Here is a 27,504-nt window from a genome sequence, read left to right on the forward strand (position 1 = left end):
CGTTTCAGAGTTACGAGCAATCTCCATTCCCGAGGTGTTTGTAACTCTGGTGTTCTATTGTATTGCACAAACAAGTTATACCATAAGGTGGCACTGCTCTCTATGTCAAATAGCTGGGCCCTAGCATCCTTGTATCTGGAAGAACTTTCTCATGCTCTGAAATTAAACCATTAAAACTAGGCAAGTACTGGGGGGGAAAAAACACCCACATTCCAGAGACTTTTTAAACAACTTTTGTTTAACTGCATTTATGCTCCTTGTAAACATTCTAGCAAATCCGTTTGCTGTCGTGAATATCTGCAGCAAAGGCAAACTATGAAGTGAATATTGTAGTCTATTGGCAGAATACCAAGTTCAAATCCACAGATCTATGTAGGTTTGACTAGCACTGTAGGACTAGGGCACCTCAACATTTAAATAATCCACACATAATTGTGAGCATTTGCAGCAGAAACCTGATTATAAATTACACTCATTCCGTCAGGGAATGGAAGCGATATCACGTGACCTGTGCCCAATCAAAAGACATCTTGGACTGCGGAGATAAAATACTCAATTCAGCATTTGCAGCAAACTGTTCCTGCAGTTCACTGTTGGCTGCAAAGAGTGTGCCCAGCTCTGGAGACCAGGCTGGAATGGACTGAAGCCTCATCTATGTACGCCAACAAAGACACTGGCAGATACGATCTTGTCCTCATCTATGTACGCCAACAAAGACACTGGCAGATACGATCTTGTCCTCATAAGGATCAAAAGGAGATGAATGTTTAGTCCAACTTTTTATTGTCTCCTTCCTGGAGGGTACATACAAATCAAGCAGGACTCCGAGTTCCTCCAAGGAGCCCAGAATGAGGTTAATTCACATGCGTTTAAAAACAGCTCTTCTACCTGTACTGTTACACTGAAACATTAAAAGCAAAAATGAAGATTTTCAACCATACCCTAGCGCTAGTCACGTGTAACATGGACGTACAAACAATATTATGGTGTGTGATATGTACAGTTATATTTAAAAGACACAGGCAATACAACCTCCACGAGGTGTCTGCATGCCTGGGAGGGCCGCTCCGCACAGTTGAGAAGGAGAAGGAGGAGCCTGTTCAGTTTTAGCATCGCAACCACAGCGTTAGGCTAAGAAGAGCAAAAATGGGTGTGGAAGGATAGTTCAGCGTCAGCAGGGCAGGCTGGGCCAATGCCATCCAACCAACCTGGCATGATCCAGGGTTGAGTTTCTCTGGTTTTTTTGTGCTTGGGGAGAACAAACCCTGGACCAATTGCTCTGTTCTGAGGAGATGGCTGCAGGCTGGCTTTTCTCCCTGTTTGAGAGCGTAGTCTTGTAAGGGGTGCAGCTCCACAATTTAGGAGGAACCATGGTTCAAATTCAGTTCTGGTGCAAGCAGATGCAACCTCACTGATTTCAAATGGAGCTAAAATGCTTGTGCTAGAGCTGTATTTAACCATGCTAAGAGCATGGACCCAGAAGGATCAAGCGGGTAGAAAATCTCTCTTTCCATCTGGGTCTTTTAATCCTCTGAATCCAGAAATCAGTTCTCACCCACCACTGCTGACTAGGTATTCTCTCCTGTCCCAAAGGAGACGGGAGGAGGATGGCAAAGGGTGAACCTGTACTTTCTTTGATTATGGAAGGGAGAGGAGGTAACTGAGGTCCTGTCTACAGTATGAGAGAAAATAGTGTTGGTAACAGCTGTCTTAGAAGACTATTGTAGCTAACAGGGTTTCCTGATCAGTGTGAACAGGGGAGTTTCCTTGAGAACCCTCTGTTGGGTTTAGTCTATAGCACTATGTAGCTCAGCAACGTCCACACTGCTCAGAATTAAAAGAAGTGCCACCAACCGCTTGCTGCTAACACCATTTCAATGGCTGTGGGGACAGAATCGCAGAGCTGCCACTTCCCACCACACAATGGGACAAAAGTGGCTGCCATCCTCCACGCTGAGTGGCAGGAGAAAAGGAGATGCAGCCTCACACACGAGTCTTAAAATTATCTCGGGTTTGGATTAAAATATTTTCTAAAAAATAATTGTTTTTTCTTAGCCAGCCCCTAGGAACAAAAATCAGTGCCAAAAAAAGTTACAAGACCTGCAAAAGATTTTTATATAAAAACCATGCAAAACCAAAAAACCCTTCTAAAAAAGGCAAAAAGTGTGCTGTGTATGTCTGTTCTTTGGATAGTCGATAAAACCACTGGTGGAAAGAAGATACCAGCAAAAAATTATACAAGGACAAATTATTCTACTTATTGTGAACTCTCTGATACCTGAGACCATCCTGGCTTATTCCAGTAGCAAAGGGACTGCAAGACAGGTGAGGGGAAGTGCGTGTTCGTCTGGTACCGTACATACCAAACAGGTGCTACAGACAGTGTGGGGAGGATGCCGTCACAGGGCGCCAGGGTGAAAAGCCCACCTGCGGGGACCCTCAAAAGAAAGCTGGAATCACTAGTGGTTGGTATTGCATTGCTGCAGGAGTGAGGAGCATCTCCCCACTTTGCAAGGTGGTTGTGCGCGATACTGAACAGTGGATGTGCCTGTGTTCTGTGTATTTGGACAGTGTACTGGTCTTGTTATTCACACCTCACTAGTTATAAAAGGAAGCCCTCCAAACGCCCTCCAATGACTTAAAATAACCCCAAGTTGGTGCAAATAGGAAGCAAAGAGGAACCCACCCCTATGCACAAAGCTGCTTCCATCTTCAAATTGGCACCAGGCGGGGGAGGCAGAGAGGTGGCAGCACCTAGCCTGTTGTATCACAAGCCAGCTGGAATCCCTGCTCCACGCTGGGGTGGATGGATGGAGAGAGGGAAACCATGTTTCAAGCGAAGGGCATGAGGGAAGTTAGTTTGGAGAACAGAGGCTGTGGGCACCGTCTCACGTGCACTTCAGAGAGGAAGACTAAATGTGAGCAAAAGCTGCCAGATGATACAGGAGGGATCTGCAGAGCACATGGAACATGCTCTGGGCTTCCAGCAACCAGCAGCTTTTGATCTGCAATTTGTCCTTCAGCCAGAACCAGCTCCAGATCTCTCCTGTTGGCTCCTGTCCCTTCTCTTCTCCAGCAAGAGGCCTTTTTGTTTCATGCGCTTTCCAGTTGCCTTTGGTTTCCGTTGCAGAAACGCTGTTCATGTTTTCATCTCTTGTAAGTTGCTCAGGGAGAGCACGCATTAGGCTGGGAATTCGTTGCCGTAAGGTCTTGTATGCTCATCGTTGACAGAAAGATACGTGGCTCGCATGCTGGGAGAGTACTGTGGAGGAGAAGAGGGAAACTAAGCAATATGTTCTGCCTACAATCCGTAATCAGGTGAGCCGCTCGGCAGTAGAAGCTGTGCTGCTGAACTTGGAAAGGTCTGTTTAAGACCCCAAGTCAGTAAAAGAGTAGGTTTCAGTTGCAAACCTATCTGAGGGTTTTATTCTGCCACCCATCACCATAATATCTGGGCAACTTCCACATAAAATCAATAGCAACAGTGAAGTCCCAAGTGGATCTGGGGGAGTCTGTACGTTTTAATTTTTGAGTTAGTCCTTTATTTATCGGTCAAGTTCCTGTGATTAAGAGGAATTTGATCCTATTTATGGGCAAGTGTCCTCCCCTGGATGAAGTGAAATCTAAAGTGTTATCTGTAAAACGAGATTTTATTTATGTCTTAAATATCTGATTTTACACCAATTCTAGCATTTCTCTGCTGGGACAGCGAAATGAGATTAGTCACATTTGTTTTCTGATTTTCAGGCCCTAGCTCAGAAATTGAACTGTAAATATAGCAGGGGAAATTCTAAACCCTAATTAAAAATTCCAACACTTTCCCTTCAGTTCTTTAAGCCATAAGAAACCCTAACAGACCCAACAGCCGCTGGGTGTGGAGGTCTAAGCCACCCAGCAGTCCCTTAGTAATCAATGGGTCTATTCCCCTGCATCATTTGGTATTTCGACCGCCTAGGAGAAGCTGATTTAGGTGGCTCACAGATCATGGTAAATGGAGGAGGAATTGATTTTAAAGTATTTTGTTCTACTGTTATTTTATTATGGTAGCACCAAGCAGCCCCAGTGTATCCAAACGTTCCTTTTAGATTCACATACTAACTGTGCCGAGGTGATGGGATTTTAATGAGGACTACAAAAGCCTTTGTGATTGAAAAATTGAGGAACCGTCACTCATTACAGTAATTTTGCCCTGACTATGGCAACACGTATCAGTGCTTGGTTTCCATGTCTACCAAATACGATTTGGACAGTGGCAAGCTGGAGGACAAAGGTGTACAGCAGCTGGAATGACTCCTCCTTGCAAAGAACGTCGCCCTGCCGGGCTGCCCCCCCAGAGCAGAACACACTGCACGTGCAGTTGGACAGTATGCCCACCCAAGAGGGAAAAGGCACAGAGGTGCCCAGCGGCACAGAGCGTGCGCACCATTCACTGCGTGAGGCACCGTGGGAGAGGATGGAGGAAGAGGACTGCACAGAGAGACACACCCGAGACGTGTGCGGGTGCCACACCTCACAGGACTCCCTCTTTAGGGCACAAGTTTGCCGGCTGACCTTCTGTGGAATTATTACTACATGGAGATTAACGGTCCCAATTCTAGTTCCCATAGGATGAGACAGGCAGTGGGAAAAGGTAACAGAAAGCTGCATCAGCACTAGCCTGCGTCACACTCACCACCAGGCTAGCACCGACAGCTCCATCAGTGGGAGCACTGGACAGCTAACCCTGCTCTGAATAATCCTAGACATAGCCTAGGTCTGTCTTCACTGCAGAATTAACAGGCTCTTACTCAGGTGTTGCCCCTCTCCCATCCACACACAAAATTCACTGACCCCAAGTTCAGTGGGGCTTCCAACCCAGGCTAGCTGGCTCGTCTGGGGCTACAAACTAAAATCTGTACTGGTCACCTGTCCACTTTGCAGTATGGACACAGGCCAAGTCATTCAAGTGCTTACAGTCCTCCAGTGCCTTCCCACAATTCCCCCCATTTGCCCAGGACAGACAAGTTCTCCCACAATTCACTGTGAATGAATCAGAACGTCTTAGCTCACTGCAGCACAAAGAACCGTGCGATAGCCCAGAGGTCCTAAAGACACACACGGTAACTCGGGCAGGGCCTCGCCGTGTGGCTGCTCACACCCAGGCTAGGCCAACCTGGGTGTCGCTCACCCGAGCTAACTCTGCAATGGGACATGAGCAGTGCTCACAGAACCAGGGGGAGCTGGCTGCTCTGGGGCAGGTGGGAGATTTGAAGGGAGAGGCTAGAGCAGACAGAGCCTCAAGAAATTCCCATCCCAACAACAATGCAAAAGGAAATTCTCTCTAGCCATTTAGTTTGAAAGGGGGGGAGGGGAGGGAAAAAAGTCCCCACCAAGCCAAGGCATTAGGGAAGATTATTCAGAGTTTGTTATTTTGGAACTCAAAAGCCCTTCCTTAGAGATTTTAATTAGACTGTTCGGTGCGAGGATGGCAAAGAGCCGGGAGAGGCATGAGCTGGCCACAACGGCCTAGCGCCTAGCCATGGGCTACTAGATAACCCGCCCGGGGGCATTACAGCCAGAGATGGAGGTGTCTAATGGGATTTCATGGACAATGCCCATCATCTTCAAAGGGGGGCGGGGAGGGGGAGAAAGCAACCAATGCACAGAAGAGTTAATGATGATGCTATCGAGGCTGGAGCATAATGATTTCTAGCAACCACTGAAAGGCACATGCGCTCTGGAGGTCTGGCTGGGACCTCTTTGGGCAGAGTTGAATGACAGGCCTGCATTTCAGCCATTAACAGGTAGCCCTTACACCTAACTGACACTGCTTAGCACAAAGTGCTCTCGCAGGCTAATCGCAAGCCGCCCTGGGCAGGCGCCAGATCTCCCTAGTCATCTAGGGCACTAGGTAAATAGCAACCATGTCTGAGCTGTTCCAACGATGGAGGCTGTAGCTCACTCCAAGGGGCATCACCCTGGCATAGCAGTTCACTCCCAGAAGAAGCTGGTGGGGAGCAGGTCTGAGGAATATTGGTTGGGCAAAGAGGATCAGATACTTGGTTATTTTCTAAAAATAGAAATTCCTACTACTGCCATTACTACCACCTCTTCCAGCTAGATTTCCTCCAGCTGGGGTCAACACTCATCCTGGCTTCTGGTCGTATTTCATTCAGACCGGGAATAGAGTAGACTATTAAGGCAGAGAGAGGTGGAAGTAGCAGAAGGGGGAAAAAGCATCCCACTTTTTTGTGGAAAGGGCATTTTGATGGAAATTTTCCAAACAGCCCCCTGATCTGTTTCAGTCTCTGGCTCTAGTTAGTTTCCCTCCCTGACCTAGGAGCACAAGGAGGGTGTATTGAAGAACTCCAGTGGGTTGAGAGAATCTGGGAGCCCCCCACACAATCCAGACGGATTCAGGCTTTGGACTAGAGTTGAGATACACAGAACCTTGGGTCTGGCTCCAGAGCACCTACTGTCAATGGTTTCCCACTTCTGTTCCAATGAAAGCAAAACACATACAAAGAAAATATGTATACAAAATGGAAGACAGGACAGCTAAAATGATGGACGTTATGAGGGGAACAAAATGACCATCTCAAAACAGAAAAGAAAAAAAACCCAAAAACTTACTCTTGAGGGGCAACATAGCTCCAAAATAGTTGATGCAAAAACAAAGCAAACATTAGCAGGCAAGATGTTTTTAAAGAACATTAAGCCAAACACTCCAGGGAAATGCAGAGAAGTTTTGGTTACAGTGAATACATTTTAAAAACGTCTTGGGAGAAACCAACAAAAAAATAAATAAAAAGATCAGAACCAAAGCAAATGAAGCAAAACTTTAGTTTGTCTTCTGAGATGTATAGAATGCATGACTCTTTTCCCACAGCGCAGATGAGAGACGAAATCTGTTAACAAGTTAGATATGGATGCATTTGTTTTTAAATATGGCACCAAGCACAAAGTCATGACAAGATACAATAAAATGAAGCCATATGACATATCGGTGATGTAGCTGAGTGCTGTGGGTAATGAGTCATCTGCTTTTTCATGAGCCATTTTCTCCCTCTTGCTCAAGTGGCGTATCAAAAAGTTCCGCCTCAGAATCTAAAAGGTGGGACTTCCTGTCACAGCCTTACATTTCCGACAGTGCTGATTCCTGGCTTGGGATCATCATTGCCAGAGGTGCCATGTTCAAAGGACAGGGTATGTCCATTAATGCCCAAGAGCAAGAGGGGTTGGAAGAGGAAGCGTTCACGAGCCATTGTCACTAGCTCAGCAAACGAACCTCTTTGGTTTCGGAAGAAGTGGAAGGATTCCCCATCACTTAGCAACACGATTAAAATAATAAAAACTGAGAAAGCCAAGAAGCCCTATTATAAAAATGACTTGGCTTCAGATGCCCATCGTACCGTAGGGGGAGGAGAGCCTCTTCCAATCAACGGGACATTTTCATAGCGTGGGTTTCCACCAAAGAGTGCAGCTTGGTTCCTGTGGGGAGATGGAGTAAAAGCCCTTCAGCGATGGAGACCACAAGTTGACCGAGCACCACCCCAGAAGGACAAGTCCACTGAATGGACCAGATCTCCCAGGACTCTCGTCATGAGCAGCACCAGGGGGAGGAAGTGCCAATTCCCCCCCAGGTGGGTCAGAGGTCAGTCATGGAGTAGGATACCACACCTCCATGCAAAGGGGATCTGGGACACTCCAGAGCCCTCTACAAACACTGGACTGGCCCAGAGGTTCTGGGACTCGGAGGAGGGAGGCAGGGGGCTGTAAATCAGACAAACAGTGAGAACGCCTTCAGCACTCATGGATGGTTGTGGGGAGTATTAATAGTTTGCGGTTTTCTAGCACTGTGCACCCCATGGTCAGAGAGCACTTTACACACTGACACCCCACCTCCTATCAGTCCTATCTCTCTTCTACTGAGGGGACAACTGGGCCAACAAGGAAAAGTGACTTTCCCGAGGATGGGGACTCAAGAGCCAAGTGGGGCACAGAACCCACCCCTCCCAAGCAGCAGTTCCCTGCCCCAGGACAACCCCCCCAAGCGCTGAGCCTTCCCCCAGGGAGAAGTAAGCAATGAAGCAAGACGCAGTGAAGGAGGGGCGGAGAGGCAAGGGGGCTACACCAAACTTTCCCATAAGCCTTCTGCCTCTTCACACCAGATCCAAGCACAAGGCTCTCACCCTTCTGAGCTGGAAAGCTGTATATTCCCCGCCCCGGGGGAAGGGGTGCTTCTGTCTGTTGATGCCTTAAGGATCTGCTCTAAGCCTCCCCATAGCCCCTGAAGCCCCTCCAAGCAGCAGCCCCAGTGCAGCTAGCTGTCCTGCCGGGGGAAGGACTGGAGACCCTGAGTGTGCCGTCTCCACGCCCAGTTCCCATTGCTCAGGGAGCTGCAGGCCAGTCCAAGAGCACGAAGCCTGCAATGTCTGGCGCGAGCCGCCCCAGCACCCTGGAGGGGTTCCCAGCCCCGGGGTTCCCCATTGGCCGAGATGGGGATGGGGTGTTGAGGACGGAGCAGCCTTACATGTACTCAGACACTGGGGCATTGGAGATGGTCTGTGCCGGTGGGTGCAGGCTGGTCTGGCTGCCCAGACTGCTGCTGTAACTGCAGAAGCTGCGGAGCTGTGCCCGGGGGGGGTTGTGGGTGGCGATGCGACGGGCCTGCGGGTTGAAGGGATCTTCCTCGTCAATGTCGTCGTAATCCCGATCCCTGGAAGGAAGGAGGGGCACTGCGGCCCTTTAGTCACCCTCTGACAACGCCGGGACCAGGGCCCAGCCCAGAGGGGCAGCCCCCGGGACGGGAAAGGGGCCTCTCTCTGGGCAGTCTCAGCACAGGTGCTGCGACGAGAGCACAGCCGTGGAGTCTGAACCCAGGGCGAGTTCGCCCAGCCTTGTGCCCGATCTGTGGAGAACAGGACCCTCAAATCCGCCCTCCTCCCACCAGCCCCACACTTCACCGGGGGAAGGCAGGGCCCCAGGGCTGGGAAAGCTGGCACAGGGCAAACCCACAGCAACTGGACGCCATCACTTGGAAGGAAGGAACAAGCCAGGAGACATGAGCCGGTACTGCCTGGGCCCTGGGCATGGCAGCGACGCTCCCCGGGATTCATGAGGGGCCAGAGGCAGCCAGTGTGCCAGGGAAGGGCGGCTCAGAGAGCCAGCTCCTAGGGCAAGGAGGCAGGTGGCCATCCATGGCACTGAGCCAGATCACCCACCCTCTGTGGGTTGCATACTCCCGGGTGGTGCCCGGCCAGCCGCATGCAGCATTACAGCCCGGCTCCCCAGACTGGTGGGGAGCTCAACGACTCCCACCGTCCGCCTTGAGCGAGCACCAGCGGCGCGATCCCAGGATTGGACTCACCTGTCAGCGAAGTGCTTCCAGGCCCGCGGCATGGCACAGATGAGCGTGGAGAAGGACGTGGCGGCCAGCAGGGAGAACAATGCCAGATAGAGCAAGCCCTCCACCCCATCGTAGCAGATGCCCATCAGCCCATCCAGGTAATCCTGCAGTGGGGACAGACCACGCAGTCTTGCTCCTTCCCCCCGTGCTCCCGCTGGGCTGGCAGGCAGCACAGTGCCAGCCCCAGGGTGAGCCACGTCCCGGGAGGGAAAGCACCCCCTCCCCTGATGCCCTGGCAGAGATGCCCCACCCACCTTGTGCAGGCCCCGGCAGTCCAGCATGGCCGTCAGCTGGTGCAGGCTGGTCTCGGAGGAGTTCAGCAGCTGCTGGATTCCGAGCAGGTCTTTCTGCGGCCGAGAGAGGAGGGGCAAGGCAGAGGCACTGAGGCCAGCGGGGCAGCTGGAAGAGCTGGCAGCACAGGTTGGGGGGTGTGGTGGGTGGCGGGGGAGGCAGGGGCAGGTGCCCGCCGCACCTCGGCCTGGGGGAGCCCTGCGTCTCCCCTAAACGTGGCAGCTGGGGATGTGGTCTGTATGGAGCTTTGGGAGATAACCACCCTGCCCCAGCCACAGCTGAACTTTCACCCCCAACGTCTTGTGTGTTCCAGACACCTCTGAATTGTTCTGGCCTGGGCTGCAGGATTTCGGGTGGGGCTAGAACACCTCCCTCGTCCGTCCGTCCTTCCCCCCCTCCCCCCGAGCTCTCAGCCCAGGAGGAGCCATGCCCGTCCTGCAGAGCGGCTGGGGAGAGGGCAGCCAGGCACGCTGCAGGCTCAACACTGGGCACAGAAGGCGGGTGGCATGGCATGGGTTTCAGTTCCAGGTATGAGAAAGCAGGAGCAGCCTCTCCTCCCCAGTGAGGCACTACTGCCCCGGATCTGAGTGCCCAGCGCTGGCCCCGCCTTACCTCGGCCGTGGGGAAGAGGGGTACCGCAAACTGCAGCAGGCCCTGGATCTGAATCTGCATGGTGGTGAGCGAGCGCTGGTAGATGGTCAGGGCCTGCATGGCAGAAAACAAGACCTAGCTTAGGGAGTTGTCCATGCCACCCGCAGGAGGGCAGGAAGAGGAACGCCCCCGCCCCAGCCTTGTCAAGACCCAAAGTGCAAGCTGGGCATTGTAACCCTGGGGAGTCAAATCCAGCTAGTGCCAGCTACACCTGTAATGCAGATCCCAGGCCCAGCACAAGCCCGGGAAGAGAGCTTGATGCCTTGATTTTTCCACCCCAAGGTGCCTATGTGGACGTGTCTTGTGGCTGTGGTTGGTGCTGGCAATGCATGGAGCACTGGGATACAGGGTATCGGGAGCCGCATTCCTGCCCCAACACCCAAAGGAGACACTGTGCTCCGCACCAACCCCTTCTCCACTCTGGTCCCCCATCGTAGGCAGAGTCAGCCCCTCTCCTCCCACCCCCCCGCAAGCACTGCAAGGGGGAACACCCAGGCATGGGCTTTCCAGCGCTGGCCTCTGGTGAGAAGGCACTAGGCCGCGCTGCAGGAGGGGACGGGGGTCTCCGTACCTGCTGGAAGGGGTTGCTCAGGTTCTGGCTGCAGTACAGGTAATAGTGAACCACTTCTGCAACGCAAGCACAAGGGGAGATGTCGGAAACCAGGGTGACATGCAGCTTGCCCCTTGTGGGTGCCTCTCACCCAAGCCAGAGAGATCCCTCCAGCCCTCCCAGACGCAACAACCCACCCCAGCACCAACAGGGTCCCAGGCTCCGCGGCCCCGGAACAGGGAAAGCAGCGTCTCTGCACAGGAGCCTTTGCCAAGAGAACCAGTCGCCTCTCCCGAGCGGCCTGGACGAGACGGGGACGGGCTGCTCTGCTGGTGGCTGTCTGCCATGGGCGGCACTGGGCCAGGTCATGCTGCAATGTGCCCGTGGGTTTCAGTTCCACTCCAGGTGGGGGCGTGCCTGGACAGAGCTGCCTCTGCTTGCATCAGGGCTGAGGCGAGCCCTGCAAGTTACACGGCCCCGCCTCTTACCCCACTCGTCCACCCACTGGCGTCCCCGCAGTCACCAAAGCCACACCACGCCAGGCACACTGGGCCCGTGCCGAAGCGCTACGCACAAGAAAGGCAATTCCGTCACCTGCACGGAGATCGCCCCGAGTTAGGTTCATGATGAACTTGTCCGGGGCGACGCAGAAGTCACTGGTGCCCTGCAAGAAGCAGAGAACACACATTGACAGCACGGCCCGGTCTCTCGGAAAGAACCCAGGCCAGGGGGCAAAACAACAGCTGAGGGGGGGGAGGGGAGGAGCACGTAGCTAGGAGCTGCCCGCGCCCCATCAGCTCCACCACACACAAAACTGGGCCCATTTTAATAGGTGGTGGAGGACCCATTTTACTGCTTCTGTCCCTAAGCAGGGCTCCCCGTGCCCCGCACAGCGGACACCAGCCCATTCCTAAGGCCTCTCTGAACCACTTTGCACACGTGCTCCGGCACCGCCTTGGGCGGCCCCTCCCGCACGGCGCAGCCAGCTTGTGCACACAGGGCCCCATGCCCTGCGTGAGGGGGGGAGTGCCCCTTTCTGCCACGACCACCCTCGGGATCTTGCATTTAGTCCCAAGCACTGCAGGATGAGACCCTCCGGCCCCGAGCAGGGGGCCGGTTCCCGGGGGGGGGGGGGAGGGGGGAACCAAGGCAACAGACACCACATCCCTGCGCCTCCTTGCCGCACCTGCTTGAAGCACAGGAGAGAGACGGGGATTTGGCGGCTGCATGCCCGTCAGTGCCTGGCGCACAGGGCCCAGCTATTAGCAGGAGCTGCTCGCCTCCCCTGGGAGTGGGCTACAAGCACCGAGCAGCTGCTTGATGTCCTAATGGGATCCAGGCCTTGAACTACTCCTGCTCACACCCACTTTGCAGCACACACTGTGTGGACAGACAGACAGCCGGACTTCAGCAGCCAGCCAGCCCGCCGCTCTGTTCCTTCTCACTCACCACAGCCGCAGAGGTGTCCACAGCCAGGGAGGCCCAGCTGAGGATGAGCGTCACCAGCCCGCAGCACAACATCCTACATGAGAAAGGGAGACAACTAAGTTACGGGGACCCGAGATCTCCCACTGCCCAGGCCAGGGGACCCTGCGAGGGCAGGGGCTGTGGTGTCGACTGGATAGAACATGGTCTGGGACTCTGCCACTGACTCACCAATGAGCTTGGGAGATTCCCCACTGCACCAAGCCGCACAGGAGCCTTGCATGCTTACGTGAGCAACTAAGGAGCGGTGGCGGGGGGGGGGGGGGGGAGGAAGGGAGCGCTGACCCCTGGGCAGAGTGGGGCTCTCGGTGCTGCAGCACCGTCCATCCCGCAGGTGCGTCAGGGCCCCTGGGCCAACCCAAGGGAGGCAGGTGCAGGGCCAGTTCCAGGCCTGGGGAAGGGAAGGTCCCCCTCTCCCCTCCCAAAGATAGCAGCAACCTCGGTGCAGCGCAGGAGAGTAGGGCTGCACGGGCAGTGCCCACCCCCCGCCAGACAGGGGGGCAGAGGTGGGTACTCACATGGTGAGGAGGCACCTGGAACGCTTGGCCAGCCCCAAGCAGGCGATGAGGCAGATGATCAAGTCCAGGATGAAGAGCAGGAGGTAGGAGAGCCACCTGGGCCCAGGGGAGGAAGGGGAAAGGCTGTCAGAGTCCTGCAGCCAGCCACGCCCCTGGAGGGCCGTCTACCCCAGAGCCAGCCGCACTCCCCTGGAGAGGCCGGCACACGAGCTGCAGCCACAGATGGGAGCCTGCGGCATCGCATCTCCGCAGGGAAGCCAGGAGATGGGGTGAGATGGACCCTGGCCTGACCCAGTCTGGCCGTTCAGACGCTCAGGTTGGGGACGGCGGGAGCCCCGTGGTCTCTGGCTGCCCAGCTGGATCTCAGCCTCTCCCCTCGATGGCAGCAGACGTGCACCCGCGGCCCTGACCCGGCGGCTCTTCTGTTGTGCCTGCCGCACCCTTCACGCCTCTGCCATCATGGCTGGTTTCCGAGCGAGGGCTTCCCCAGGGCCCTCCAATGCACAACGCCCGCCCTGCGCAGAGGCGGATGGGACGGCGCTGGCTCGGGCAGGACGGGTGTACGGGCTGCCCACGTGGGTGGGGATAGAGGCGCATTTGGTCCCATCAAGTCCAGCACCCCAGAAGCAGGCCAGGTCAGCCCTACGTTCGACCCCCAGGGGATGGGGTTTCCTCTGCTCTCCCTTGGGGGGGGGCAGACTAGCTCAGAGCAGAGGCACCTCCCCCTCGAGGTTCAGCCTAAACTCTCTGTTCCCTGGGTCAGACGCTACATCGCTGAATACGACCCAAGTGCACTGGGCAGGGACGGGGCTGAGCTCCATGGGGCGTGGTGCACACACGCCAATTACAGCCCCTGGGCGTAGCCAGTTCCCGACACAAGGCAACGCCTCCTCTGAGCCCCCCCAAAGTGGGGCTGGCAGATACGGTTGCAGCAGCCCTCATGGGGCAGACGCGGTGCTGCAGGCTGGGTCTGTGGGGAGTTAGCGGGAGGGCGGGCGCGTGGGGAGCACGCTGTGTCTCTGGCTCGCTCTCCCCCGAGGCGCCGGAGCCCAACGGGCGCTCTGGTTTCATTCTGGCTCGTTAACCCTGCAGGGGAGGGAAAAATCAGCTTGTTTCCGCTCATTAGAATCACTGCCACAGCCAAAGGAGTCAATTAAATTCCTCGACTCCAGCGCCACGGGGCGCACGCTGCAGAGAGCTGCACTCACGGCTCTGGGATCTGCTCCATTTCACAGCTGGGATGGCTCGGGAGCTCCTGCCCCTCCCCCCCAATACGCCCCCCCAGTCTCCTTCCCCAATGTGTTCGCAACAGGACGGTGAAATCCAGTCGGCAGAGCCCCCAATTCAGCAGCGTCATCACTGCAGCAACCAGCCAGGGCATTGGACAGGACTTTACCCTGGCACGGCCCTGGGCTCCTCTCCTACCCAGCCCCACAGTGCCTGGCCTGGCCCAGGCAGCGCAGTGCAGACCCCGATCCCCCCCCCGCTCACCTGTAATACTCCACGTAGCCCACCTGGCCGGCCACAGCAGTCAGGTCAACGCTCACGTCCTGCCAGACCGGCAGCCCTGAGAGCTGCCGGATGATGTTGCCAGCCATTTGCTGCAGGAACTTCAGGGTCTGCACGTAGTCGCCCCGCATGGCAAAGATCTCGTTCAGCCGAGCCAGGTGCTGCTCCAGCCCCACCTTCATCTGCACCGTGGTGCCCGAGACCTGCCCCAGGGAGAGGAGCAGGAACAGTGAGCCTGCCATGGAAACAGCCCGTATGTGCAGGGAGTGGGGGCAGGGCTGCCAACAGCACCAGCCTGGCAGCACTAGGGGCTGCCCCATGCTAGCGAGCGACTCAGCCAGGTCTCTATAAAGGGCAGGGGGACCCTTGTTTCCAGCCAATGGCACTTCAGGGGCCCCTGCTGGGGCTATTTGTAGGCCCCCCTTCACCCCCCAAAGCGGGAGCATTTGTAGGTTTAAATCCAGCCCCTGCACTAGCTCTGTAAAGGCCTCCCCAAGGAGCAGCCGATGGATCAGTGCGGCCCGGGGGCAGGGGGGCGGCCAGCAGGGCTGGAGCTCTGCGCTCCCCAGTGCTAGGTGAGTGCTCGTGCAGCTCCGTGCACCCTGGGAACAAAGGGGCTCCTCATACAAACATTTCCCCCACGCTGACCAACCCAACCCAGGGCAGGTCGAGTCGCCCCAGTGGCAAAACTGCCGTGCCCAGGTCACCATGACGGAGGGAGATTTTACAGACAGCTTGGCGTGGGCAGGAGAAGAAAGGCCTGGCTGGTCGCGTCATGGGGCTCCCCCAAGCCAGGGCAGATGCCACACCAGCTCCTGGGGGCGGAGCAGCTGTGCCTTGGGGGGATTCACCCTGTAGGGCACAGCCCCCTCTGCAGGGAAACCTCCCAGCTGGAGATCTAGTGACATGGTGCCACAGTGGAGCGGTTCTGCAGCTGGGGCCTGACCTAGCTACGTCACTCAGCTGACTGCACCGCTGCTTCCGGCTCTGAAAGAAGCAGGCCGCCCCAGCAGGGCTGGCTCCCGTCTCCACGAGGCCTGCACAAAGGCGCCGTTCTGTGCTCCCCGGACACCAGGCCCAGCACAAGGAGGCAGGACCAAAGGCTGTGACTCTTTGCAGCTGTGCCAGGCGCTCCGGGACCCGGTGCTCCCCCAAACAGAGGGAGACAAGACGGGATGGCATCACTGCCCAGGGCACTGCCGAGTGCTTGTGTTCATGCATCCACGGCCTCTCCAGGGCTGTTGTGCCCAGTTAACAGAAGCAGCCCCTGATTTTGGGTGCCTCTGCCCAACCTGCAATGCCCTGGGCCTGGTTTCCAGAGCTCCTGCTGATTCCAGCCCCGGCTCCCCGAGTTGGACCCTCGGCAAACCCAACCCGCTCAGGGGCTGAGAACACTTGGGAGCTTTGGCTTAGGCCACTCGTGCAGGTCACATGGTGTGTCGGGGAAGATGCGAGGCACAGAACCCAGGAGTCCTGCATCCCTGTCTCGGCTCACCCCACAAAGGGGAGACAGACACCAGAGGGGGCACTAATGCCCGGTTATTTCTTGCTTTATCTGGCTGGTGCCCTGCAATCAGCCCCGCGCTGCCGCTGCCCAAGGCAGTCCAGGTGCCCCAGCTAAGGGGGCCCAGGCCTGCTAAGCAAAGAAACAGCAGCCACCACCTCGGGCACCGAGCTCGGCCCTCCTGGGCCCAAGGCCAGTCCCGACAGCCTGCAGGGAAGGTAAGTACCATACTGCTCTGCAGCAGCCGGGGCAGGGCATGCCACCTGGCAGGCAGGCTGCCCTCCCCCCTCCCAGTTCCATGGCCAATGGTCCAGAGCCTGCCAACAAGAATCTCCACAGGTGCAATCCAACAGGGGCTGGCACAGAGGGGCACTGTGCCCTTTGCCCCACTGCTGGGGATAAGGATGGCAGAATATGCATGGGGGGGAGGCAGGCATGAGAGACCCTAGGGGATTCCCAGCCATGTTCCCGAGAGCCCCGTGGCCCCCAGGTACATTACCGTGGGAACGAGATTGTGCCAACACGCTGACTTGGCCGTCAGCGGCGCTGCAGCTGAGCCAAACTGTTTGGCCAACGCCTCGCAGCCCTAGCCAGCAGCTCCTGTCACTCCAGTCCTGGCCCTGCTCCTTCACCCTGCCTCCTGCTGGTCTCTCCTGTCTTCTTCACCCCCCAGCTCTACTGACGCCCCACGATCCCCACTGCTGTGCTCCTCATGAGTGGTGACTCTGCCGGGCAGATGTGCAGACCCTTCCCGGCCTCTCTGGGCATCAGGACAGACAATTACAGATACGGCCGTCGCGCCAGGAGCTGCACAAACAGATCCCAAGAGACGGAGCGAAAGCTGTCTGGGGCGGGGACTGAGTACGAGACAAGAGACAACAGGTGGATCCAGACACATCAGCGGGGAGCACAGGGAGCCAGTGCTGGCCGGCGTGATGCACAGTGTGCCCAGCTCACCAGCTGTGGATCCATTGCCCAGTTTTCCCGCTGGCCTCAGAGTGGGGGGGCCTTCCGAGGGGGGCGGGGAAGGAGGATGAAGAGGGAGTTTTGTGGATGGTCCCAGGGAGCTCCTCTGAAGCACCAGGGGCCGTGTGGGAGAAAGCACAAAGGGGCACTGGAGGTTGGGCTCAGGGGCTGATAGTGACTGAGAGGGAGGGCGGAGATAGGCAGGGAAGGGCTTTGAACGTGGAGACAAGTAGTTCCATGTGATGTGCCGGAGAAGAGGAGGCCGGTGGAGGGATGCACAGAGAGGGGTGCCCCGGACCAAGCGCCAGGCTAGGAAAAGGATCGTGGCAGCAGCATTCGGAACTGAGCCAAGATACCATTTGCCAAGGGCAGAGAGGACGGTGCAGTGATCGAGATGCAAGCTGGCGAGCACCCGAGTGAGAGGTTTTGCTGTGTGGATGGACAGGAAAGGCAAGGCCGCAGCTCAGGGACATCAGGCAGGGAGAACTGGCGAGATTTAGACACAGGCTGGATGGGAGCCGCCGGCGAGGGATCTAAGGTGAAGAGGACACCCAGATGCGGGCCTGAGTGACAGGCAGGATCAATCGACACAGGAGGTAGTGGGGAGAAGATGATGAAGAGCCATGCTGAGCTCGAGTGGGTGGCCAAACACCCCTGGGGAGCGGTCAGAGAGACAGGGCTAGATCTTCGTTTGGCCAGGAGACAGGCTGGAGCAGAGGCAGATCTGTGCGTCATCAGCACAGAGATGGCAGCTGAACTGGGGTTTGCAGATGAGATCACCCAGGTGCAGAGGGAGGAGAGACGGGGATGCAAGACAGGCCCCAAGGAACCCCCCAGGGCGCCGGACAGGGGATGATGAGAATTCTCTGAGTTACCCACTCTGCCACGCCTGGCGCTAGTGGCTCTCCAGAAGGCAGCACCGAGGCTGGACGTGTCCAACGCCAGGCAGCGCAGCCTTGGCCTAGTCCGTCTCGCTGGGATAAACCCCTGGTTTTTCAGAGGTTTAATTCCCAGCCAGCTTAGCAGATGCAGGAGGGAGCTGCCAGCGCAGCCCCCGCAGCGGAGATGCCAGCTGATCTCCGTAATCTCTGGAGGAACACAGCTGTCTCTTTAAGACAAGGCCCGTCCAAGAGACCCACTGGTTATATCACCCGAGCAGCTTACAAGAGGAGTGAGGATGGAAAAACAGCCCTTTCCCAGGAAGGCCAACAGCTTCTGGCCCAATTTCCTTGGTCTATTGTATCCCGGGAGGCCAGCACTCCAGCAGGCAAGGTGAATGCAGCAAGGCCAGGCCAAGCACAGGCAGGAGAAAGCCAGCGCGTCAGCTTGTAAAGTAATGCAGCGGCGAGAACAAGGAGCGGGCACAGTTCACTAGTTTGAGTTGGAGGGAAGGGGGAGCTGGAAGCCAGGACTCCTGGGTTCTGTTTTTGGCTCAGTTGCATGGCCCAGCTCAAATCACTTTCCTGCTCTGTGCCTTGGTTAAGGATACCCACCAGCTCTGTGACAGACCGAGGGCCGGGGACTGAGAGCCGGCGATGGTTTCTTCTACATTAGAGACTCATGCCTGGCGTCCTGCCAAAGCTCCACGTATCTGCCACCCACCCTCCCGGAACTCGGAAGAAGCATCTCGCCCCACAAGGGGCAGTCCTGGGCTCTCCCGAGGCCACAACGACTCACCCACCAGCTCCAGCGCCTTGCCAGGGAGAACGGCCAATGGCAGATGCTTCGGATGTGGGCGGAATACCCCACAATGCACCTGTGCAGCTGACCCCCAGCAGGCCCTTACCAGTGTGTCAATCCCGGAGAGGGTGTGGTTGGCGTTGTCGATGGCATAGATCAGCTGGTACACCCCATCGTTGGTCTCGCTGTTCCCATAGAAGCCGATGCCAACTGCAGCACTATGGAGGAGAGAAAACACAGATTAGAGGAGGGGGAAACGGCACAGCTGGCTCCAGGTGCCAGGGGCACATTACCCACTGCTGGCCTGGCACTGCTGTAGCCCCGGGCCACTGGCTCTGGCCAGACGAAGGCAAATGAAAGGCAGCCCTCTGAGCACTGAGTTTAGTGCGTGCACGAGATGTGGCTCACCCCAGCTGGACAGGCCTCCTGGGGGGAGCAGCCAGTCCTGGGCCTCCGACATGGGCAGCTAACGCCAGCTGTGACAGCAACACCAGCCCCCTAGGAACTGGAACAAAGCTCCCGAACTCCTCTCACCCCAGGGCCTTGCACAGTCCTGGACATGGTAATCCCCCAACCACTCGCCAGGGCAGTGGTGTCTCTGAGGGTGCCATGGGGCTGTAACCAGCCAACGCCCTCCTCCAGTACAGGGAGTCACCAGGAGGAAGGTGGTTCAGGGCTCGTTAAGGGGACGCGGCGAGGCTAGGTACAGGGATGCTCCTCCCAAGCAGCTCTACCATCACTTCTCCCTGCCCACCCATGGCAGCGCGGCGGGGGGATGGTGGTTCAGAGGCATCAGGACTGAATCGCCCTCGGCCCTAGAAGCCGCTGAGATGGGGGAGGGAAGGTTCGCCCTGTCTCTGGTCAGGCCGTACCTGCTCTGCAAAGGGAGGGTGCTGCCCGTACACGCTGCTGGAGCACCCCCCACTGCAGACCTGGGCAGGCCCTGGCTGAGATCCCCTCCCCCCCGAGCTCCCCTTTGCCCCACAGCTGGGACTCCGGGGGCGGGGTGTGTGTGTGTGTGTCATTTACAAGAATGGAAAAGTGAGGGAGAGCTGGAGGGGGTCCAGGCTTGAAACAAACTCAATCCTCGATACAAAGCCATCAATAGCTTTTAGTGCAGCCTGGAGCTGCCTGGCGCCTGCAGCCCAGCCAGGGATCTCGTCCCCTTCCCCTGCCTCTCTCACGCCCTTCCACAGCCACCAGGACATCTCTTGCTCAGCTGTACAAAGTGAGAGGGCCCCATTCAGGCCACAGGCCGGGCAGAAGCAGGGTATGAGACACCGGGCACCTGCAGAACTGCCAGCGCGGCCCTGCACACCCTGGCCCAGTAGTTCGGGCACTAGCCTAGAACCTGGGAGACCTGGGTTCAATTCCCTGCTGTGTGACTTTGGGTGACTCACTCGGTCTCCGTGCCTCAGTTTCCTGTTTGTACCAGCCCAGCCCCGCTGCACTGGGGTGTTGTGAGGATAAATTCATTGGAGGTGCTCAGACACTGCAGTGACAGCAGCCACAGAAATACCCAAGACCGGGCTCAGCACGAGCATCCAGGTGCTTAAAGGCAGAAGCGCCAACAGCCCCGATTTGGGTCCCAGGGAAGGCAGAGGTGCCCCGCTGGGGCACGAGGCTGGCTGTGGGTGAGAGGAGATTCTCTGCTCATGCTGGGGCTTAGCGAAGCTCACAGCCAGACACACAGGCTGGATCTGAAGCCAGCCCCAGCCAATGCCGCGAGATTTAGGCTGCAAAGCCTGGCAAAGCAGATTAAGAGAATCTGTCAGAAAAGAAACACTGCCTCCGATTAAACCTGCTCCTTGGTTAGTCCCCAGGAGGGAACAAGGAGTGAAAGCTGGGTCTCCTGCTCGCCCCTCCTTGGCCCTGCGAGCCAGCTGGCCTCAGGGACCCAGTGCAGAGCCCAGGAGCCATGCCACAGGCCCTAGCTCGTCAGCGCTGCTGCATGCCCCACAGGTACCCCCAGCAGCGTCCCCTCCACATCCTGACGGAGAGCAGGGGCATTTGGTGTTTGCTCCAGCTGGGATATCTGGGGGGCTAAGTGTGAACTGCTGAGCCGAGCCGGGATGACAAAGGGTTCTACGGGCTTTGCTCGTGCCCCAGGTGCTCAACTGGATCATTGGCACACTTCTCCCTGCCCCTAACAGATCCATCGTGCCTCCCCCAGGGTCCTGCGAGGGCAGGCAGGGATGTCTCATAGCACCGGGCAGCCAGAGAGCTGGGTTCTAGCCCCAGGTCCGCCGCCTTGCCCGCCCCAGAGAGGTGAAGGGAGTTTCTGCTGGGACGTTGCAGGGTTCTGAGGGCCCCCCAGAGGGAGTGCAGGGAGGTATTGTGGCATACGGACCTGTCTTGCAGGGGCACGGCCTGCCACATGGGGTGAACCCCGCAGCCAGGTGAAGTCCTGATGCAGCTCCCAGCTGGGGAGCACGCGCACCAAGGACGGAGCCCCCGATAACACCACGCCTGGCAGCTCCTGCGCCCTCTGTGCGTAGGGTTGGCTCCAGCTCGGCTGCTGGGACCGAGAGCCCGGGGGTCCCTGGAAGGAAGGAGCAGTGCATGCTTGGCACGGCTCCCGAAGAGCAGGCGCTCGCTGCTCCCCCACTTCCGGGTGCAGCAGTCAATGAACATGATGGACAGCAGCCAGCTCTCCCCATTAGCCTGTTAATGGCTGCGTTCTGCTCCAAAGAGGTTCCACTTAGACATCCATGTGGGTTTGGCGCCTCTGAAGGGCTATAAAGCCCCAGCTCGGTCTCCTCCCCAAGCCACAGCACTTCACGGGACCCCCCAGCCCAGAGCAGCGCCAGCCGCCCCGGCACTTCTAACGCACAAGGAGGGAGCAGCTCACAACCGCCACCTACGAGACTCTCCGGGCACCGCAGGGTGCCAGCACCCTAGCAAAGGGAGTGCTCCGACAGCACCACCCTTCTCCCCATGTTCCCAGCCTTTCGTTTCCCCGGGGCGACGGAGGGTTAACGCGCCCCTGGGAGCTGGGTTCAAATCCTGCCTTCGCTCACTGGTGAAATAAGTCCGAGTCCTGCCCTGGTCCTTAGCGGGCACCTGGCATCGCGGCTTTGGCGCAGCTGGTATTCTGTGCTCGGCAGAGGCCCAGCGCTGCCATGGTAGGGGACTGGGGCCCAGTGGCACAGCTGCGGGGGAGCCCGACAGCAGAACGGCAGGGGACTGGGCACACGGGCTCAGCAGCTGTGGAGGAGCCAAACAACAACGCCAGAGCCCAGACGCGCACTCATGTCCCGTGCACAGCTGCTTCGTGTGGCGCTTGCGAGCCTCTTGGAAAGCCCCAGGGGAGCGAGGCTGCTGGGCAGCATTTGCTTGTCACGGGAGAAGAGGAAACACGGATTCCTCTCCAAGCAGCTGGCGATCAGAGCCCCGTCCCTGGAAGTCACATGGAGCGGTGGTGGAATGGGCCCGGGGAGTGGGGGGAGCCGGCAGTCACGGGAAGGGCACGCTGAACTAATCAGCGGCATTTGCTTCCTCTTTAGAGAGTGTGTATTGCCATACACTGAAACCTCTGTCTGGTCTAAAGCAAGGGAAGAACAATCTCTTTATTCCTTTCCCATGGGGAGCGGATCACGCCGAAGCAATCAAGAGCCCCCACCGCCTGGGGCAGGAGCCCTGCCTGGATGGGCTGAGAAGGGGATTCCTGGCAATGCAAAGTAGAGAACAACAGAGCAGCCCATAACCCCAGGACACAACCTGCGTGGCAGGGTGAGGACGGGCCGATGAACGGTCAGGATTTTGTATCGGACAGTCTGGGCTGCTGGCAAATTTTGTTAAATGTTTCTGAAACCAGGACAGAGCTTAAAAACGCCTCTGATGAGGACATGCAACTACCAGGCAGCAGGAGACGGACATCAGCTGCCCGCCCACCGGCAACGGGGCCAAGCACCAGATTCAAGCAGAAGTGCCCGGCAGGCTTATCACTGCAGACCTGAGCCTGCGCCACACAGGCCGGGCAGTGGCTGGGGGAGCTCCTGGGCCTCACCCTGCCCCAGAGAGGTTAGACACAGACATGGGACCCAGAACCAGATGAGCCACTAACTCCCTTAGAGTCCCCCAGTCACCCACTGCTGCCCTGGCCTCAGAGTACGGTTTCCATTAGTCAGGCCACTCCTGGCCCCTCAGGCCTGCAGTGCCAAGGAGAGGCCGAGAGCGCCAGGCCATGCCAGTCAGAGGGATGCTCTCTGCCAGCATCCCAGAGTGGCACTGCCCCCAGCAGGACAGCAGAGCCTCTCCAAGCCACCTGGGACCCCTCCGGGGCCCACTCCCTGCCCCCACCCCCCGCCAATTGACCCAGCCTCCATCTGTAATTAACCGTGAGCCTCATGTGACCAAAGGCTGCCAGCTGTGTCCGGCTGCAGGCTGCCATCTGCTCCAGGACTAGGATTAGTGACCCCAACTCACCACTACCCCCACTGCTACCCCTCCCCTCCCCCGGGATTAGCCGGCACTTCCAGGAGGCCAAATGCACATGGGGCCCAGAGCCACCAGTTACAGCAGGGAGGGGAGAGGTTGCCAGGGCAAAGATGCAGCCTCGGGCTCCAGCCCCGGGCAGAGGAGCCTATGCCCAGAGAGGAGCAATCAGTATTTAAGCCTCTGAGAGCTGGATCTAATCAAAGCGATTCACGTGCACAGCTGGCCCACAAATCCAGCGACTGGCGCGAGATGAAGCCTGGGTCAGGAGGCAGCTCAGCGGGGAGAAGAGGAGGATCCTGAGCACGCAACAGGGACAACAGGGAAGCAAAAGCCGCCTGCCTCTTCCTCCACCCGCAGCGACTCAGGCTTGGGACTAGCGGCCCTGAGAACCTCTCTGAAGGCAGCTGGGCTGGGGAGATGGAAGCAGAGCCCCCGCCCCTGGCTCTCACAGGCATGCTCCTTCCCCTCTCTGGGCAGTCGCCTCCCCAGCTGCAAGACAGCCCGTGTTCCATCCGTCACCCTGGCATCCGGGCGCGCAGGGGGTTGCGAATATCAACTGCTCGCAAAGCGCTCAGGGACGAGCGTCTTTTTCACCAGGTGACCCACTGGAAGCTTCTTCCCACCAAGTGATTCTCAGAATGGCCAGGAACCTCTGCCCGGCAGCTGTCCGCTTCGTCTGGTCCCCTGCCCTTCAGCCGTAATCCCCCGGGAAGTGGTGTTTGCCTCCACTCAACAGATGGGGACCCAGAAATGGGGGACTACCCAAGGGCACACAGCAAGTCAGTAACAGAGTCCGGAATAGAACCCAGGAGTTCTAGCCTGACCACTGGGCCATGCTTCCTGTGGCCAGCGGCTGCGAGGTCTCCCCCAGCCCTGTCAGCTGGGCTGCGAAGGCAGCAGCCACACGGGCCCTAGGCCCACCCTGCGGGATACTCACCAGCAGACGAGGCCAGCCACGACAGCCGTCCAGGTGACGCAGCAGGAGTTGGGCCGCTTGGTCTCCGACTCCTCGCCTCGTTTGCAGCCGCACAGGCAGATCAGGTAGATGGTGAGGAAGAGCAGGTTGAGGCCGAGGCAGACGGCAGCCACCAGGCCCAGGAACAGCAGGGACTAGGCAAGGGAGAGACACCAGAGTCAGTGCATGAAGGCTGCACAGCACCATGGTTCGGGGCGCGAGGGCAAAGCTAAGGCGCCCAAGGCCCTTGGTTTGCAGGCTCCCTAGAAAGGGCCGATGTGGCAGGGGGCTGCTCACCACCATCCGCTGGGCTCCAGCGCCGACCAGCTCAAATGCAGCACTGGGAAAATCCGCAGCCCCCTCCCACTGCTGCAAAAAGCAGCATTTGATGAAACATGCCCCTGGCCCCAGAGCTCCAAAGCACAAAGCATCTCCCAGCCCACAGCGAGCCACTTCTGGTCCAGGCGTGCCCAGCCCGGAGAAGGTGCCTGTTCACACACAGCCCAGACAAGCGCCCCGTCAGATCCTAACACGGCAGCAAGGCGGTCGGAGCAGGGACGTCTCTGGCCAGAGCTGCCCCAGCCTAACAGGCTGTAGAGAAGGTGCTGTAGAAAGGTGCTCTTGATCCAGCCCCTTAAGTGAGACCTCCCCCAGCCGGTGGGCATCTCTAGACTGCGCAATCCTGGCTGATGAGGGGAGCTTGCCCTCCCCAAGGGGGTACTCTGGCTGAGAGACGGGAGCAGGTGTGTGCATGACGCAAGCGCTGGAGACCAAAGCCCTCTCCATCCATGGAGCAAAGCCAGCCCAGGCAGCCACCATGCAAGCTGCCGGCAAACCATTCACCCTGCTAGCGCGCCTCGCCCTGGAGCAGCCTCGGGTCCAGGGAGCGACATCAGGTTCAATCCATGGCCCATCAGAGCCGATGTGACAGGGAACCCGCGAGGGGAGCTGCGCCGAGCACGGCAGACAGATGGGAGCAGCTCTCAGTCCCTGCCAACTGGGCCAGACCCAGCCGAGTAGCCTAGACGTGAAAGGCCTCTAATCCCACTGCACTGAGCCAGCCGGGGCCTCCGCCTCAGCTGTATTTAAAACATTTGCTACCGGTCAGCAAATATGCCTGTCCCTTAGCTGTTGCTGGATGGGATGTGCTGGGTGTCGGGCTGTTTGCCTCGGGGAATTCACTTGGTGCACAGTTCACAAGCATCCTGCTGCTGCCCCCTCTCACCCCAACCAGGGTTACAGCTGTGGATCCTCAGGGAGATTTCTGTGGGTGCACTCCTCCCCGAGACACCAACACGCAGACACCTGTCTCACACAGCCCTGCCGACTGGCACCCATCACCCCCACCCCACCCCGCTCTTCACATTTACCCTCCACCAGCATTCAAATGGTAACAGCATCATAGGACTGGAAGGGACCTCGAGAGGTCATCTCGTCCAGTCCCCTGCACTCATGGCAGGACTAAGGATTATCTAGACCAGCCCTGACAGGTGTTTGGTGATTTTTAGGAGCAGGTTGGACAATGATGGAGATTCCACAACCTCCCGAGGCAATTTATTCCAGTGCTTAACCACCCCGACAGTCAAAAAGTTTGTCCTAATGTCCAACCTAAACCTCCCTTGCTGCAATTTAAGCCCATTGCTTCTTGTCCTATCCTCAGAGGTTAAGAAGAACAATTCTTTTCCCTCCTCCTTGTAACCACCTTTTATGTACTTGAGAACTGTTATGTCCCTCCCAGTCTTCTCTTTGCCAGGCTAAGCAAACCCATTTTTTTCAATTTTTCCTCACAGCTCATGTTTTCTAGACCTTTCATCATTTTTGTTGCTCTTCTCTGGACGTTCTCCAATTTGTCCACAACCTTCCTGAAATGTGGAACCCAGAACAGGACCCAACACTCCCGTTGAGGCCTAATCAGCGCAGAGTAGAATGGAAAAATAACTTCTCGGTCTTACAACATTCCTGCTAATACAGCCCGGAATGATGTTCGCTTTTTTTGCAACAGTGTTACACTGTTGACTCATATTTAGCTTGTGATCCACTCTGATCCCCAGATCCCTTTCCACAGTACTCCTTCCCAGGCAGTCATTTCCCAGTTTGTATGTGTGCAACTGATTGTTCCTTCCTAAGTGGAGCGCTTTTTGTCCTAATTGAATTTCATCCTATTTACTTCAGACCATTTCTCCAGTTTGTCCAGATCATTTTGAATTTTAATCCTCTCCTCCAGAGCACTTGCAACCCCTCCCAGCTTGGTATCATCCGCAAACTTTATAAGTGTACTCTCTATGCCATTATCTAAATCACTGATGAAGATATTGAACAGAACCAGACCCAGAACTGATCCCTGCGGGATCCCACTCATTATGCCCTTCAGCCTGACTGTGAACCACTGATGATTACTCTCAGGGAACAGTTTTCCAACCAGTTATGCACCCACCTTACAGTAGCTCCATCTAAGCTGTATTTCTCTAGTTTATGAGAAGATCATGCAAGCCAGTATCCAAAGCCATACTAAAGTCAAGATATACCACCTCTACGCTACCCCCCTATTCACAAAGCTTGTTCCTCTGTCAAAGAAAGCCATCAGGTTGATTTGACATGGATTTGTTCTTGATAAATCCATGCTGTTACTTATCACCTTATTATCTTCTCAGTGTTTGCAAACTGATTGCTTGATTATTTACTCCATTATCTTTCCAGGTACTGAAGTTAAGCTGACCTGTCTAATTCCCCGGGTTTTCTTTATTCCCCTTCTTATAGATTGGTACTATTTGTCTTCTTCCAGTCCTCTGGAATCTCTCCCGTCTTCCATGAGTTTGAGAAGATAATCGCTAATGGCTCAGATATCTCTTCAGTCAGCTCCTTAAGTATTCTAGGATGGATTTCATCAGGCCTTGCAGACTTGAAGACCTCTAACTTGTCTTATGCTTATGCTCTAATAAATTGGTTAGTCTCTAAGGTGCCACAAGTACTCCTTTTCTTTTAACTTGTCTAAGTAATTTTTAGCTTGTCCTTTCCCATCCGCTTCTCCTGGTCTCCCTCACAGCGTAGGGGTACAGTTACACTGCATATTCCTGAGGGCATTCTGTGACAAAAAATTAAAAATTCTGCACATAATATTTTAAAATTCTGCACACCTTATTTGTCAAATAAATGTGGAGGCTCCAGCATGGCATTGGGGAGCACAGGCCACTGGCTGTGCAGAAGTGGAAGATCACTGTGCAGCTCCCCCATCCCCCTCCCAGGACACAGACTCAGTGGTGAGACTGCACCCAACCTTGGCACAGCATAAGGACCGGGTCTGCCCCAGAAACACCCCAGGGCCCTGCCCCTCCGTGCCAAGTGCACCAGATGTGGGCAGGCAGGCTCAGCCCGGCAGCATCTAAGTGTGGGGGAATCCAGGTTTGGGTTGAGAGGGTTCTGTGTGGGACAATCTGTGTGTGGGTGGCTCAGTGGGGGAGGATCTGGATGCACAGGGGCCTGTTGGGGGGTTCTGGGTGCAACGGTAATGGGGCTCTGAAGGGGTTCCAGGTGAAGGTAGCTGAGGCTCAGCGGATGGGGGGTCTGGGT

General features: G+C 56.8%; 1 protein-coding gene across 1 annotated transcript in view; it reads right to left on the minus strand.

The window, feature by feature from the left end:
• Positions 1-760: 760 nt before the first annotated feature.
• TTYH2 (tweety family member 2) overlaps positions 761-27,504 on the minus strand; it is a 47,165-nt gene continuing 20,421 nt past the window's right edge. The window contains exons 2-14 of the mRNA XM_073310655.1: positions 23,920-24,092; positions 18,649-18,760; positions 14,375-14,595; positions 12,884-12,979; positions 12,330-12,402; positions 11,475-11,544; positions 10,902-10,957; positions 10,292-10,384; positions 9,643-9,735; positions 9,350-9,492; positions 8,513-8,698; positions 7,392-7,470; positions 761-3,262 (exon numbers count right to left, since the gene is read on the minus strand). Coding sequence (XP_073166756.1) covers positions 3,182-3,262; positions 7,392-7,470; positions 8,513-8,698; positions 9,350-9,492; positions 9,643-9,735; positions 10,292-10,384; positions 10,902-10,957; positions 11,475-11,544; positions 12,330-12,402; positions 12,884-12,979; positions 14,375-14,595; positions 18,649-18,760; positions 23,920-24,092 — 1,476 coding nt within the window. The 3' untranslated portion in view covers positions 761-3,181. The remainder of the gene's footprint in view (positions 3,263-7,391; positions 7,471-8,512; positions 8,699-9,349; positions 9,493-9,642; positions 9,736-10,291; positions 10,385-10,901; positions 10,958-11,474; positions 11,545-12,329; positions 12,403-12,883; positions 12,980-14,374; positions 14,596-18,648; positions 18,761-23,919; positions 24,093-27,504) is intronic.

Source organism: Lepidochelys kempii, chromosome 14 (genome assembly GCF_965140265.1).
Source record: "Lepidochelys kempii isolate rLepKem1 chromosome 14, rLepKem1.hap2, whole genome shotgun sequence".
NCBI classification, from domain to species: Eukaryota; Metazoa; Chordata; order Testudines; family Cheloniidae; genus Lepidochelys; species Lepidochelys kempii.